The sequence below is a fragment of the Rhinoraja longicauda genome, chromosome 14 (genome assembly GCF_053455715.1).
Source record: "Rhinoraja longicauda isolate Sanriku21f chromosome 14, sRhiLon1.1, whole genome shotgun sequence".
Lineage (NCBI taxonomy): Eukaryota > Metazoa > Chordata > Chondrichthyes > Rajiformes > Arhynchobatidae > Rhinoraja > Rhinoraja longicauda.
The window spans coordinates 24,323,571-24,340,727 of record NC_135966.1 but is presented as its reverse complement, the minus strand read 5'-3'; the positions used below and the strand labels follow the sequence as shown (position 1 = coordinate 24,340,727).

The 17,157-nt window shown below is 42.5% G+C and overlaps 1 protein-coding gene across 1 annotated transcript in view; it reads right to left on the bottom strand.

Annotated features, from left to right (window-relative positions):
• The window catches only part of afap1l1a (actin filament associated protein 1-like 1a), a 154,869-nt gene extending 143,071 nt beyond the window's left edge, over positions 1-11,798 (bottom strand). The window contains exon 1 of the mRNA XM_078411118.1: positions 11,679-11,798. Within this exon, the coding sequence (XP_078267244.1) occupies positions 11,679-11,694 (16 nt within the window). The 5' untranslated portion in view covers positions 11,695-11,798. The remainder of the gene's footprint in view (positions 1-11,678) is intronic.
• Positions 11,799-17,157: the final 5,359 nt, after the last annotated feature.

The following is a 17,157-nucleotide window of genomic DNA, read 5'->3' as shown; positions in this document are numbered from 1 at the left end:
TAGAGTTTGAACAAGGCTCAAGATAACTGAAGCATAACTTTTTTTTCTCTTTGCATATCAACACTGAGGTAAAAGCTTTGTATAATAAACAAACAAGCACAGCCTTTTGATGCTTATGGTACAAATTCATTGGCTTTTTAAGTGATTTATATTGGAGACCCAAAACCTCTTTACTCCTTCACACCCCTGGCCTCTCATCATTTTGAAAATACTCCAGTTTAGGTGGGAAATGGGTGACCTCACACCTGCCTTTGTTGAACTCCAACTCCCACAGACTTTTCCCACACATTTAATCTGCTCATGTTCCTTTGCAACTTCCCATTTCCATTCGCATTGTTGCCATCCCTCCAAAACTACTCAGCGTCACCTGCAAACACAACCCAAGTCAAGTGTAAATAAACCACAGGGTCGAACACTTAACATTTTAAGTTAAGTGATTAGCCAGGATAAGCACTACACATAAGAAAATTAATGCATTTGTGAATCCATAGCGTACAAAATGAGTGGAATAAAATCATCATTCTATACACTGGCAATAATCCAGCCTTCTTCCTGTGGAAATAAGGTAATATCGAGAAATAATCAGAAAATTCCATCAGTGATAACATCTAGCTCAATAAAACCCTTCTTTACCTAAGTGATCTATTCATTTGAGTTTCTTTTGTCCTGAATAGTTTTCGTTCAGATTCTTTAACAAACTTGTAAAAACCGTCAAATGATTGGATTTAATTCGACAATTACTCAATAATTAAATTAATGATGTTTTAACATCAATTGAGACAAGTAGTCTTTTTTTGTCAAGCAGTCATAAAAATGAACAGCACAGAAATACCGCATCCATGATGACCTTTGTATCCATCTACAGTAATCTTATTTGATCATAGTAGATTTGTATTTACCTAAGCATTTCCTATTTAAGTGCCTATCTAAATGCCTTTCAAACATTGTGATTGCATCTAACTCCACTACTCCATCTAGCAATCATTCCAAATATCAACCACTCTGTAAAGAAAAACTCGCACCTCAAATCCCTTAAAAAAACTCCTTTTTCTCATCGTAACCCCATGCTCCTTGTTTTTAATATTGCTACTACGGGGATGAAAGATTCTAATAACTACCCTATCTGTCTCTTTGAATTTTACATACTTCTATCAGATCATCCCTCAGCTTCATTCACTTCGACATTTTTTGTTTCCAGTACAGGAGGGCAAAGTTATCAAATAGCAATTATTAATGCAAGAAAAGTTGAAGAGATTTGCGCCCTGCAACTTAGTTTCCTTGAATTCTTTGTCTGAATCCACAATAAATTTGGTGTTTTGGGTCATCCAGGCACTCAGAAGGCATGAATAGACTTTCTACGGCACAAAGACCTGAAAGTGACCTGCAGCTTTGTTCTCCTTAGGCCAAAGTGCTTCTTGTTTGTTCATCATTTATACTTTCTGCAAACATGACTCATCTAAATTTCTTGATTAATTGATAAACCTAAGCTAAAGCAAATCCATATTTTCGAAAATCAAAATCAATTGCATTTCAATTCATCCCTTTGTTGCATTAGGGTATGATAATTGTGTTGTACCAAAATTTTTGGCATGCACTCCAAATGCTTGTGCTATAAATGAAGGTCTCAGAATAGAAACACTCATTCCTGTCTGCTGCTGTCTCTATCGCTTCCTGCTAAAATGGTGTGATGCAAGGCTATATTGGATATAGCTTGCACCATTAGATCACGTACATAAGATACACTACCAACCTAGACCACTTGTGCTAGTTATGCTTCACAAATGTAATGAGGTTAGAGTGAACATCTGAATGCTAGAAATACTCAGCAGTTTAGGCAGCAGAAGCAAATTCACTTTCAGGTCTTTGTGCCGTAGAAAGTCTATTCATGCCTTCTGAGTGCCTGGAAATAATCATTTTCTGATAAAACAATATCAGACCAGTATCTCATAACACTGCCAACACCAAGTCCCCTTTCCTCTATGCCTCAGAGGTTGTTATGACTGGAAATAACAGGACCAGTCATGTAACTATGATGTTGGAAGAGCATGTTATCTTGAAGTGAGTGACTCACCTCTTAACTCCTCAGAACATTTTTACTATCTACAAGACAGCACATGTCAACAATAATGGAATACCGTTCTTGTAACTTTCCTGAGAAGCTGCAGCCCCAACTTTCAATACGTTTGACACTATCCGGAACCAAACAGATCATTTGATTTACAAATCTACTTTAGCACCTAATTTACCACACCAAATGTTTACTTCTTCTGGAAACAGTGCACCATGGCTATACTGTGTACCACCTACAAAATGCATTGCAATGACTCAAAAGACTTCCTCAAAGGCATCTCTCAAACCCAAGACCACTAACATCTGATCCAAAGGAGAGCACTTGTTAGGAATTGCCAAGGTCTGAAAATTGCGCTCAAATTCAAATGTTAAGCTCATTTGGACATCTAGTGCCATCCTTCATCTTCACTGGAGTTTCTTATCTTTACCATTAAGATCAAGAAGGTGGACACACTGAAGGTGACCAGTATCTTCTCAATGACAACTTGGAATGGGTAATGAACATTAGCCTTGCTAGCAACTCTTTCATCCTGTAAATGAATCAACATTTTATCAGGGTCATTGCAATTAGTTTTCAAATGGAAATGCTGCAGTTGATGGAAATCTAATATTTAATGAAGTGGAAATGGTGGAAACATTCACATCATACAGAGGGAGAAACGGACTTAACATCAAACATTTTCAATTCAAAAGGTCATTCATTTGCAAGCTTCACCGTTTCCCTCTCTGTCGATGGTGTAGAACCATTGAATATTTCTGGGATTTGGTGTTCATTATTTTGGGCAATAGCAGACACAGATAAGAATTATCCAAACTGTATTCCTTCATGTTGCATTTTTTTTCATTCAAGATCAATTAGCCCATTCATGAACCCATGCATAACAACTTGGAGTACCCATGTAATGATCCCATACTTTTTGTCTCCATTATCGTTTAGGAATTTCATCCAGGGACAGTTGAGTGACCATACTTATAACCAGATCTTCACGCACTTTGCACTATTACGGATAAATCTTTAGTCACTGGCTACCAGATCATTTCACACGATGGTCCTTTCTTGGGGAAGCTGGTTGAAAATATGTTTTTTTAACCAAAATACATCTCAGATTTGAGCCAGAAGATATCTTTATGTAAGCATTTCTATCAGATGCATTGCAGCACGTTTTAGGAGCAGTTCCATACAAGTCCACAAGAAATTGCAGAGAATTGAGGACACAGCATTGACCATTAAGCAAACCAACCTCCCTTCCATTTACTCCATCTGCACTTCACGCTGCCTTGGTAAAGCCACCAGCAGAATCAAGGACGAGTCTCACTCTGGACACTCCCTCTTCTCCCCTCTCCCTTCAGACAAGATGTACAGAAATGTGAAAACACATACCTCCAGATTCAGGGTCAGTTTCTTCCCAGCTGTTATCAGGCAACTGAACCATCCTATCTTCAAAGGGTGAATGGTCCTGACCTACCATCTACCTCCATAAAGTTCATTGAACTATCCTTAATCAGACTTTACTGGACTTTATCTTGCACTAAAAGTTATTCCCTTTATCCTGTATTTGTACACTGTGGACAGTTTCATTATAATCGTGTAGCCTTTCCGCTGGCTGGAGAGCACGCAACAAAAAAGCTTTTCACTGTACCCCGGTACACGTTACAATAAACTAATTAAACATCACAATATTCTATTCTCAGTTATAATATATATAATTTTACTGCATTGATGAACACAAATTCTTCTTGGCCGATCCAGTCTGTTCCACATTACTGTTATACTTTGGGTATCACAATATATTTATGCCCACTAAACTTTGTGATCTCCCAGGAGAGGTTAAAAAGACAATGAGGTTGACTTCGGGGAGATGGTGCATTGTGAAGTCTGGTACAATAAACTAAACTAACATTTAAAAAAAAACTAAACTTAGCTGGGAAATATCTCTGACCCCAAATTCCCACTTTTTGTAGAAGGCAAAGCCTGCTCCATCTAGAAATATGTCCAGCTCGTCAGTGAATAGGGAACCTCCACACAAGACGGCAGTTTGTTCTAGAGGTCCATGATTCTCTGGGGATTGAATCGGCTAATCATGGCCACATTTCGGATTAGATTTGCTTGCAAACATTTTTTTCAAAATCAGCAATGCTCTCGCAACCTCCAGTATTTTGGAATCACCCCATTGCTCCTTCATCCCTTGTCACTGTCAGGATACAGAAAGAATGATGGCCTATTCTCATGTGATAGTTAGAAATGAAGAACAATATGACAGAAAGATTAAAAGAGATTTAAAATTGATTGTCTTGGAAAACTGATGTAAATTGTCCTGGTTGGATCCATAACGATCTCCTGGAATTTATTATATTTGGGCATGGTGACATGTAAAACAGCTCCTCTACTGGCGGCATGGTGGTGCAGCAGTGGAGTTGCCACCTTACAGTGCTTGCAGCGCCAGAGCCAGGGGTTTGATCCCAACTATGCTGCTGTCTCTACGGAGTTTGTACGTTCTCCCCGTGACCGCGTGGGTTTTCTCCGAGATCTCCGGTTTCCTCCCACAATCCAAAGACGTACAGGCTTGTAGGTTAATTGGCTTTGGTAAAATTGTAAATTGTCCCTAGTGAGTGTGTAGGATAGTGTTAATGTGCGTGGATCACTGGTTGGTGCGGACTCGGTGGGCCAAAGGGCCTGTTTCCTTGCTGTATCTCTAAACTATGAACTAAACTACTGCCACTGATGCAAGGGCCAGATAGCCCTTGGATTGGTGTTCTACTATTCCTTCTTGTCAAAATGGCTGAGTCTGCAGTAGTTCCTCATTTTTCCTTCACAATTGCAAGTGCACAGACAGGGCTATATTCCACTTTTGCAAGGTTACTCACTCTAACCCAACTACAAGTGAATCCCATGCCAGCGAAATCCCTAGCCTCAGATTCTCTTCCTGGCTACTGCAACCTGAACATCTGACACAAGTGACTGTGCTGGGGGTAAATAGATGGTGTGGGTCAAGCACTGCAGGAATGCATTCTATGGCTTCTATCTGATCCATGGGCCCTCTGGTATTCCTGCCCACTTGCATTAAGAGTAAGTGAGCTTGTAAGGTGAGAGGGGCAAGGTTTAAAAGGAGATGCGCAATGAAAGTTTTTTTAACACAGAGGATGGTGGGTCCCTGAAATGCATTGGTGGTGGAAGCAAATATGGTAGTAATGTTTAAGAGGCTTATAGATAGGCAGTGGGATATGCTCGGAATGGAGGAGTATGGATCAAGTCTGGGCAGATGAGATTAGTTTATCTTGACATTATGTTCAGCATAGACATCGTTGACGAAAGGCCTGTTCCTGTGCTTTAGTTTTCTTAGTTCTAAGATGGCCCAATACAACTTATAATAGTGATCTCTGACTCCCTGCTAACCTAATCAATTAGAACATTTTCAATTTGAATATAATTTCTTTCACTTTATCATTCCACAAACCTCTATCTAATCGACCCTATTGATACACAGAGACATGCTAGTCGTAGGCCAAATTTTCACGTTGCAGGTGAATATGTTCATCCATTATCTCACACTATTTTTGTTGTTCACAAGAAAGGCTATGCACAAGTTTGCTTATCTCTAAGGCTGTATCTCTCATGTGTGCAACCACTTTTAACCTATGTTGATAAATAAAATGTTTTGTACAGGTGTCCAACCTCTGTCTCTTTCCCAATGGCTGAACCTCAGCCATTCTACGAGTAGCCAAAACACACAAGCACATTCCAAGTGGGGCCTGACCCACCTTTTGCATGAAGACAAACCAGCTGATTCTGTATTATAAAATTATGAATGGACACACCATACACTTCGCAGTGTGTTCACAGCATTGCTAAAGTACCTATCTCCACCTCTGACACTTTACCCTGAACAAAACATGGCATTTGCCAAATTAAACTCTATTTGCTAGTCATAAGCCCAGTTTCCTCACACATTGCTGGGCCTAACAATAATAATAATAATAATAATAATAATAATAATAATAATAATAATAATAATAATAATAATAATAATAATAATAAATAATAATAATAAATAATAATAATAAATAATTATTCAAATACCGATTCTTACAGGACACCACTGGTGACTGGTTTTCAAACAAAGCAAATCATTTACTGCATTTTTTCTCCTACTATTAATACTATTTATAGATTGAATTATGGCATAGTAGTGCAGCTGGCTGGGCTGCTGCTTCACAGTTCCACTGACCCAGCTTCAATCCAGACTGTTTGGAATTTGCACATTCTCCTTGTGATCAAGTGGGTTTCCTCCAGATTCTTTCATTTCCTACCACAACCCAAGGTTGTGTGGGTTGGTAGGTTTATTGGCCACTGTAAATTCCCCTTAGTGTATAGATGTAGGTGCAATCTGGGGGAGTTATTTTAATTTTAGAGATACCGCGTGGAAACAGGCTCTCCGGCCTACCGTGTCCATGCCGACCATTGATCACCCGTACACTATCTCAATGTTACCTCACCTTTGCGTTCCTACACACCAGGGCACAATTTACAGAAACCAATTAATCTACAAATCTGCAGGTATTTGGAATGTAGGAGGAAACCGGAGCACTCGGAGAAAACCCACTCACACGGGAATGATACAAATTCTGCACAGACAGCGCTGGTAATCAGGATCAAACCCGGATTTCTGGCGTTGCGAGGCAGCAATGCTAACACTGCGCCACTGTGCCACCCCATGTGCAGTTGGTGTGAATGTGAAGGGAATAAAAGTGAGATTAGCATAGGATTAGTATAAATGGGTGTCTGGCAGTCAGAGTGGACTTAGTGGGCCAAAGGGCCAGTATCTGTGCTGCATCATTCTGTGACTAAATAATGAATGCCATTGACTTTCTCAATTAACATTGATCAGATTTAAAGCAGATGTGACTCTTATGTTAAACCATATTTAAGATAAATGTTTAGAATCTCTGAAACAATTGCCTTGTATGCACGACAGTAGGTCTACGGGATCCCTGGAGAAGAGATGTGAACAGCTGTTTTCGCTGTTGCTCCAGATTTCCTGCCTAAGTTACAGGAGACATTGCAAGCCCCCACTCCCCCTCGCCCCCTCCCCCCATTCCATTTTACCCACCTCATCTCACTCATCCCCATCATCTTCACGCTCAAGGAGAGGCAATTCCAGACACACCTTGGCAGCTGCAAGACTCCAGCACCTGACACTTGAATTACTCATCAAGCGCAATGTAAACGAGGAATCTGAGACTCTTGGCTGCTGGAGTGTCCATCAGAGAAGCATAGCCAGCCAATTATGCTGCTTCCTGCTCAAAGACTTCAGACAAAGCTGTCAAGTAAACTCATTACCCAGGCTCGCTCTAATCCGTGCCAGGTATACAGGGAACATAATTGTCGACATGCTCACCTGCACTATCGATTCATCCTCTTTGACGTTATACAGAAGGAAAAGGACAGCATATTTCACCACTTCATTAGATCAACTGACAGCTAGAAATATCGAATAATAAGCCAAAAGTAACAAGGATGAGTTGCAGTGCAATTGCTCTTGTTAAATGATCAGAGAATCCATTATATGTAGGAAGGAACTACAGACCCTGGTTTACACTGAAGATAGATACAAAATGCTTTAGTAACTCAATGGGTCAGGCAGCATCTCTAGAGAAAAGTAATTAGTGACATTTTGGGTCTAGACCCTTCTTCAGACCGAGAGTCAGGGGAGAGGGAAACTAGAGGTATGGAAAGGTACAAAACAAACCAGAGCCAGCACCGCTCCTCAGAAGGCTTCCATCCCACACCTTTTATAATCTTGTTACCTCCAACATAATATTCAAGTTAAAAGTTTCAAAATTCCTTAGTCATAGCTGCCCTACACAGAAGACTTTTGCAAGGAATAAATATGTCAATATGTTTTTTGACAATACTGTCGAATTTGTCTTTCAGTTGTTAGTTTAAAACAGCCGTTTATATGAATGTGGATATGCTAGAATCTTGAGCAAAAACCACTGCTGAAGGAACTCAACAGATCTGGAAGCCTCTGTGGAGGACAAAGGGCATATGATATCCTTCTTGACATGGATCTGAAGAAGGATGCTTACCTGACAAATCATCTGTCCATTCTCCTCCACAGATACTGCCTGACCTACTGGGTTCTTCCAGGAGTTTGTTGTTTGCTGTAAATTAATATGTTCTATCCCAATCTATTATCTTTTTACAGGGCCCACTTTTATGCGCCTTCTTTCAAGGCTAAATTATCAACACTTTTATTTCTTGATTTAAACTAGAGGTTTGCATTTTTGCTTTTCCCTGCACCAAAAACAAAGTTTGACTGTTAGGTGAGTAGAAGCAAGAGCAAATTTCAAAGGGGGGGCTTAACTCCAGCACAATGGAGATTCAACACAATGATGAATTACAAATTTTCCTTGGCCAAATTCCCCATCATTCATTGTGCTTTGCTAGCTGATGCTAAGTTTCAACAGAAGGCATTGTAGGATTTATTCTTGCCAGATGTAATTCCCGACCTAATTTAACACAACTAATTCAGTGTGATCTCCACTTTTCTCTTGCTCCCCCTCCCCCCAGTCGCAACAGGGACAGTCCCCCTAGTCCTCACCTTTCACCCCATCAGCCGTTGCATACAGCACATAATCCTCCGACATTTTCGCCACCTCTAACGGGATACCACCACGAGCCACATCTTCCCATCTCCACCCCTTTTCGCCTGCCGCAGAGACCGTTCCCTCCACAACTCCCCAGATAACCCATCCCTACCCACCCAAACCACCCCCTCCCCAGATACTTTCCCCAATAACCACAGAGATGCAACGCCTGTCCCTATATCTCCTCGGTCGACTCCATCCAAGGACCCCAACAGTCCTTTCAGGTGAGGCAGAGGTTCACTTGCACCTCCTCCAACCTCATCTACTGTACGTTGTTGCAGGTGTGGACTCCAGTATATCAGCGAGAGCAAATGCAGGCTCAGTGAGCATTTAACTGAACACTTGCACTCAGTCTACCTAGTCCTATGTGATCTCCCAGTTGCTAAACACTTTGACTCCCTCTCCTATTCCCACACTGACATTTCTGTCCTGGGCCTCCTCCGCTGTCAGAATTTTTCACGTGGGCAGCTTACAACCCAGTGGTATGAATATAAATTTCTCTAACTTTAAGTAACCCTTGCTTTCCATCTCTCTCCGTCCCTCCTCCACCCTACTTCTCCAACTAGTTTCACTGTCCTTCTGATTAATTTTACTGATTGTATGCCTCCTTGTCACCTTCCCATCAGCTAACAATGAACCATTCTACGTTTCCTTATCATCGTCTACTTTAATCTGTTGTTTTCACACCTTACCCCATCCATATCTATAGATTCCCTCTCCCCTGACACTCGGACTCAACCTGACACATCTCCCATTCCTTCTCTCCAGAGACGCTGCTTGTCCTGCTGAGTTACTCCAGCATTTTGTGTCTATCTTTGGTGTAAACCAGCATCTGCAGTTCCTTCCTACACATAGATATAAATGCAGAATGCTTGGTTTGCAGGAGTCACAAAAATCAGTGGAGTTGCAGACAGCGAGGTAGGCAAAGGTTCAGCAGGATATAGATTAGCTACGGAAAAGGCCAGAGAAAGGGCAGGTGGAATTTAATCTGAGCAAGTGTGAAATGTTGCACTTTGGGAGGTTAAGTGCAAGGGGAGAGTGTACAGTTAATGGCAAGACCACTAACAGCATAGATGTACAGAGGGATCTTGGGGTCCAAGTCCACAGCTCTCTGAAAGTAGTAGTGCAACTAGATAGGATGGTAAAGAAAGAGAGAGTACGGTGTGCTTACTTTCTTTGTTTGGAGCCTTGACTATAAGAATCAAGAAATTGTTGCAGCTTTATAGGATTTGCCTCATTTGGAGTATTGTTGTCCCATTACAGGGTGTGGAGGATTTGGAGAGAGCATAGAACAGGTTTAATAGTATGCCGCCTGGATTAGGGATATTAGCTAGAAGAGGAAATTGGACAAACTTAGATTCTTTTCTCTGGAGTGTCAGAGATTGAGTTGGGACCTGGCAGAAGTATAAAAAGTTATGAGAGGCTTAGATGGGGTAGATAGTCAGAATCTTTTTCCCAGGGTGGAAATGTCAAAGAGTAGCGAGCACAGCTTTAAGCTAAGAGGTGCAGTTTAAAGGGCAAGTTTATTTTTACACGGGGACTGCTGGGTGCCTGAAACATGGTGCCAGGTGTAGTGGTGAAGGCAGAAACAATAGTTTAAAGAGCCTTTAGAATGACACACGGATATGGAGGGATAGGGATTATATGCAGGCAGATGAGATTAGCTCAATTTGGCGTCATGTTCAACAACAATAATATGGGCAGAAAGGTCTGTTCCATATATGTGACTTTAAACCCTGTAACAAAGTGCACTCTTTAATGGTGTACAGGGAGGTTGAGTTCATGAGCAATTTGGGATGGGCAATAAATGCTGGCCTCGTCGCAATGAATTAACACAAAACATCACCACGATTGTCAGATTTGTTCTCTGAAATTCTACTGAGGATTTTTTTTATTTGGCTAGTTAAAGCATTTACAGATAGAAAACCCCCCACAAAAAACGGTACGATTTAATTTCATGAGAATGCGACCATGCCTCATTCCACGGTAACGCTGAACATGAACAGCTGGGTGGGTGAGCAACACCCTGCAAATGGGAACGGATCCAGTTGGCCGGAGTTGTGCTGTGGCGCACCTGGGAATGGGTCGGTCAGGTCAGTAGTAACTGGGAGATGAGTCCACTCACTGCACACAGCTAGCGGCCACCGGGGTCGGTTCATCATCAACAGCACCACGACCGCAGTCATATCCCACGAGTGCTTGCAATCTGGGTTTAAGTATTTGTCACTGTAATGAGATCTCAGTGTGTCAGTTCAACAGACCGACCCCGAATGACTTTATTGCTGATGTTTCCTGACAACGTTCAGGGAGAGAGCTCTTTTGTTTCGTAAACTAATCAAACGCCGTAGCACATGGGAGGCACGCAGTGCAGTGTTTCTCTGCAAATAAATAAACTTGTATAAAAATTGTCATTTAAAGCAACAAATGCATTTTCTGGCCATTTAATGGGCTTTCCGTGTTATTTCTATTCGACATTGCAAGAATCAGGAAAAGAGACAAACGAACAGCTTCCTAAAGGCCAGAAAGGGTGCAACTGTTTTGGAAACAATTGCTTTACAGCAAACATTAAAGTATGGAATGAGAGAACCAGAGAAAGAAGGTGGAAAAAAACCCTCAGGGTTGCAGAGTGTCGGCGTCTGGAATCAAATCGATTTCCACGGTGAATTTTCGAAGGTGCAATAAGAACGGTAATGGCATTAATAAGGAAAAAACAGCAAACCCGCCAGCTAAGGGTAAACATTTCCCCCACACTCAAATCTACCAGGTGCGCAAAGTTTAGTTATTTGGAGAACTGTACAAGAGGATGGCTTCTATTTCACGAAATCAGTGCAACTTCTGATTTAAAGATCACTAAACGGAATCACAGCCGTGATTTACAAGCTGCCGCACATGTGCTTTGAATGAAATTACATGTTTACAACTGCTTCAAAACACAGGAGTATTGAAAAAGTTGAACTCACCACTGCTTTTTTCCATGGCTGGTGAGGGATCACGAATGAGAGAGAAAGAGAGAGAGAGCTCGGAGTCGGCAGAGCTACAAGGACATGGCAAAGAACAACTCTGATCCTGTCCTGTCGGGACACCCGCTAGCTCAGACTCCAGGACAGTGAGCATCCTCAGGTTCCTTTGGTCTCCCAAGTGCCACAGTCGGAGGGAACACCCGCTCAGGGTCCTAGCGCCCTCTACCAAGAACACAGACAGTTACCGACAACTCCTGTTCATGATTAAGATTTATAATTTGTCAGGTTTTGTTGTTAAATCACTTTGGAGGTGTATTCACCCTTCATTTATTATCATTGTTTGATAAATTTATGACTTTTTGTTTAAAAAAAAAATGCAAGCAAATGGATCAACATTGAGTGTCTCTATTAAATTGCAACAACATTATTAATAGCCCAGACCCTAACTAAATTTATGATTTTTGCAGAAATTGTAGTTTATGCAATTCGGAATTTATTGTAATTTTTGGGGAGGACTGAACAGTGAATGTTGTTGGACCGTTCACTGCTTCATGCAATGAAACTGTTTGATCGGGACTTGTGGCCCACAGTGGCGAGCCAGAGGAGCGGTGGAGATCATAAGGTCATTAGTGATAGAAGCTGAATTAGGCCATTCAGCCTATCAAGTCTACTCTGCCATTCAATCATGGCTGGCCTATCTCTCCCTCTTAACCCCATTCTCCTGCCTTCTCATAACCCCTGTCACCCTTACTTATCAAAAATCTATCTATCTTTGCCTTTAAAAATATAGCTGCAGAGGAAGATTATGATGGGATCTGTACATATGAACTTACTGCAGTGTTAGTGAACTGGAGAAACACTTGGATGAGGTGGACTGTCTGCAAAGATTTCGAGGAGTCGGTTTCCCCTGCCATTGAGAGCACGAGGATGTCCCAGGTGTTGGATACGGCTGTGCAGGTGCTTTGTTTCTTGGCTTCCAGAGTCTGGGTGGGAGAAGTTGAGTACTCCCCCGAAGGGGCATCTGAAGAAGGATGGTTAATGCTGAGGAAAGGCAGCAGCTGATTCCCAACTAGAGAGCCGCAATCCATAATTAGCAGATATAAAATGATTTTGATCAAGCATAGGATGTGTATGCAGTTTAAGCCAATTTCCGTGGAGAAGGATTCACCAAGGATTCACTCAATGATTATTGCAAATTACTGTCATTAATTTTTTAAAAAACTATTACTTTATTTGACTTGTCCACAGCTCAGTTGCAATTTTTTTTCTGATATTTATCCTACAATTTATATAAAGTTTAAAGGATAACAATAAATGACACCACTGGGTTACTCTCCCCTCGACTAACCTGTCACATCACTGTCAACCTTTTTGCGTGTCTACAAAAAAGCACAATGGTCTTCATATAATTGCCTCATTTAAAAAGCTTTAAGTGGAAAGCCTACATATTTTACTGAATTTATTGCCAACAATATTATTTGTGTAAAACGCCAAAAAAAGCTATGTTTTCAGATGGATTTGGTGATTTTTGTTGTTGTTTCAGTGATGGCCTTTTAAAAAAAAGTCTCAATTCAACACAAAGAAAAATAACAACATAGAATGTCAAGAAATCAATTTAAAGTTGATGCAATTCAGATAACCAAACGTGAGGAATGCATTGACTTCTAAAATACAAATGCCTCTTATCGTCAGTAAGCATTGCAGAAAATACATCAGTTTAGAGATTCTTAAATGTGTAAAAAATGTATTGGAGATGCATAGGCTCCTGTGTCAGGACATCTCCGAAGGCATTGCTCAGGGTAGTGACCCAGGCCCAACCATCTTCAGCTGCTTCATCAATGACTTTTAATCAAAAAGTCAGGAGCAGGGATGTTTGTTGATGATTGCACAATGTTCGGCATTGTTGCAGTCTACGCAGATAATGAAGCAGACCACATCCAAATGAAGCAAGACGTAAACAATATCCGGGCCTGCGTTGATGGGTAGCAAGCACCAGGTGCACCACAAAAGTGGCAGACAAAGAAAAAAATCAAATTATTACCCCTGACATTCAATGGCATTACCGTTGCTCTTATTAATATCCAGGGGATTCCCATTGCACATAAATTGAACTGATAATGGTAATGGCAATGGTCTTTTTTTGCCACATGGACCAAGGTAGAGTGAAATTCATTTTTGTATAAAGTTCAGTACATGTACTCCAGATGTGGTACTCCAGATGTGAATACTCCAGATGTGGTCTCACCAGGGCCCTATACAACTGCAGAAGGACCTCTTTGTTCCGATACTCAAATCCTCTCATTATGAAGGCCATGCCATTAGTTTTCTTCACTGCCTGCTGTACATTAGCACTTTCGTAATCTGATCAGTTTAAGTTGCTGGAGATCTGGATGCAAAATAAAAAGCTTTTCACTGTACCTCGGTACATGTGATAATAAACTAAACTGAAACTTGAAGCTGTTGACCATCTACACAGCACCTGTATTGACGAGGAGAGGGTTGTGTTTGCTCCCTTGCTTCCTTAGATCAACAACAAACTACTTTTTTGTCTTGCTAACGTCAAGGTCTAGGTTGTTATCCTGACACCATGATACATGTTTCTCAATTTCTTTCCTGTATTTACATAGAAAAATAGAAACATAGAAAATAGGCGTAGGAGGAGGCCATTTTGCCCTTCGAGCCAGCACCGCCATTCATTGTGATCATGGCTGATCATCTACAATCAGTAACCTGTGCCTGCCTTCTCCCCATATCCCTTAATTCCACTAGCCCCTAGAGCTCTATCTAACTCTCTTTTAAATTCATCCAGTGAATTGGCCTCCATTGCCTTCTGTGGCAGAGAATTCCCAAAATTCACAACTCGCTGGGTGAAAAGGTTTTTTCTCAACTCAGTTTTAAATGGCCTCCCCTTTATTCTTAGACTGTGGCCCCTGGTGCTGGACTCCCCCAACATTGGGACATTTTTCCTGCATCTAGCTTGTCCAGTCCTTTTATAATTTTATACGTCTCTATAAGATCCCCTCTCATCCTTCTAAACTCCAGTGAATACAAGCCCAGTCTTTTCAATCTTTCCTCATATGACAGTCCCGCCATCCCAGGGATTAACCTCGTGTACCTACGCTGCACTGCCTCAATAGCAAGGATGTCCTTCCTCAAATTAGGAGACCAAAACTGCACACAATACTCCAGATGTGGTCTCACCAGGGCCCTATACAACTGCAGAAGGACCTCTTTGTTCCGATACTCAAATCCTCTCATTATGAAGGCCATGCCATTAGTTTTCTTCACTGCCTGCTGTACCTGCACGCTTAATTGTTGTCTCATTTGTCTCATTGTTGTTGTAGATCTGGTGACAACAGTGGTACCATTGGCAAACTTAAATATTGTGTTAGCAATGTTCTTGGCCACACAGTCATGGGACTACAGGGAATGGAGCAAGGGAATGACACAGCTCTGAGGGCAACAGTGTTGAGGGTCATGGTAGAGGAAATGTTATGACCATTTCTAACCGACTGAGGTCTGGCAGTCAGCAAGCCCAGAAACCAGTTGTAGATGGAGGCACCAAGACCAAGGTCTATGAACTTAGGGATGAACTTATTCTGTCGTATAGTGTCAAAGGCCGAGCTGCATTCAATGAATAGAATCCTGACATAGGCGTTCTTATGGTCAAGGTGACCCAGGGCAGAATGTAGTGCAAGAGTGACGGTGTTCTCCACAGATCTATTTTTCCTGTATGCATATTGCAAATGGTCCAGATTGTTTGGAAGACCGACACAAACTTGGGCCATTACCATTCCTTCAAAACACTTCATTATGGTTGATGTTAGAACTACTGGGTGGTGAACATTGAGAAAGAGCATTTTATATTTCTTTGGGATGAAGCAGATGGGCAATTGCAGACTGTTGAAGTGAAGAGGGTGAAGACATCAGTGAAAATTGTAGATTGTGGATTGGCACATGTTTCCACAACCCCGTCTAGGGACTCCATCCGGGCCGGCCGTTTTCCGCGAAATTACCCTCATGAATGCAGATCAGATTTCTGCCACCAATATGTATAGGACAGAGCCAGCAGGGCATAGGAGGTTGCACTCAGGTGGAACTTTTGTTTGTCTGCTCAAAACAGGCTAAAAGGCCCATCTCATAGAGCTGCATCTTTGCCAAAGAAGGTCTCTCATTTTCACCTTTGGTGAGTGTTCAGGCCCTGCCATGGTTACCAGGGCCGGATTAAGCTAGTGCGGGGCCTGTAGCGAGGGTTGCCAACTTCCTCACTCCCAAATACGGGACAAGATGATGTCACCGCCCCCCCGTCCCACGTGACCTCACCCAGCCAGTGGCCACGTGACCCACCCCATCCGACCCGGCAAAATTGACCCTCACCCCCAAACACACCCCGCACCCACCTCACACCCCGGCAACACTGACCCCCACCCCCACACACACCCGGCAACAATGACCCCCACCCCCACACACACCCGGCAACCACCTCACACCCCAGCAACACTGACCCCCACCCCCTCACACACACCCCGCAACACTGACCCTCACCCCCACACTCACTCCCCACACCCGGCGACACTGACCCTCACACCAGTTTCTGCCCCAAACCAGGCCCAACCCACACCTTGTCAAAGCACCAATTAACGGTGCTCCCCCCACCCCACAGTCTACCCCGGTCTCTCACCTGTGTGCCGCTGCCTGTCTCTGTCTCACTGCCTGTCTCTGTCTCTGTCTCCGTCTTGGTGCCATGCCGATGCCGGTGCCGATGCTGGTCTCTGGCCCTCTGTGTCTGTGTCTCGGGGTTAGCGGTTAGGTGGGGACCATTGGTCCGCACCGCCCCGCCAACACATTCAAACAGCGGTGGTTGGGGAGCGGCGCGTGCAACACAGCGCCCCCCAGTGGAACGCTGATTTCACCAGCTTGCATGCATTTAGTGCGGGGCCCTCGAAAATGCGGGGCCTATAGCAAATGCCACTTTTGCTACTAGGTTAATCCGGCACTGATGGTTATGTGGTACCCACTTGATTGAATTGAGACACACGCTTGTTTTGGAATTCTCTTTTGGCATCCATGGTGGCCTTGTGGAGATTATACTTGGCCTTGTACTTTGCAAGATCTTTCCTCTTGAAAACCTTGGATCTGGACATTATCAGAGAGTGAATGTTCCTGTTCCTGTTCATCTAATGTTTTTGGTTAGGATAGATCCTAACTGTCTTTATCTGATCATGACCTTCAATACATTTCTTGATGAAACTGGTGATGACTGAGGCATAATCATTGAGGCTGGATGATGTGACCTTGAACACGTTGCAGTTCACCAACTCAAGGCAGTCCTGAAGGTAGACCTTCGGCATCCTCAGATCACTGCGGTATTATACATTTGTTGGTGCTTGTGCTTCAGTGTTGGTCTGTAAGTCAGGACTACTGCTGCTTCAACAACACGAAAGAAGCTCAACACCATATAGGACTTAGCAGTCACCTT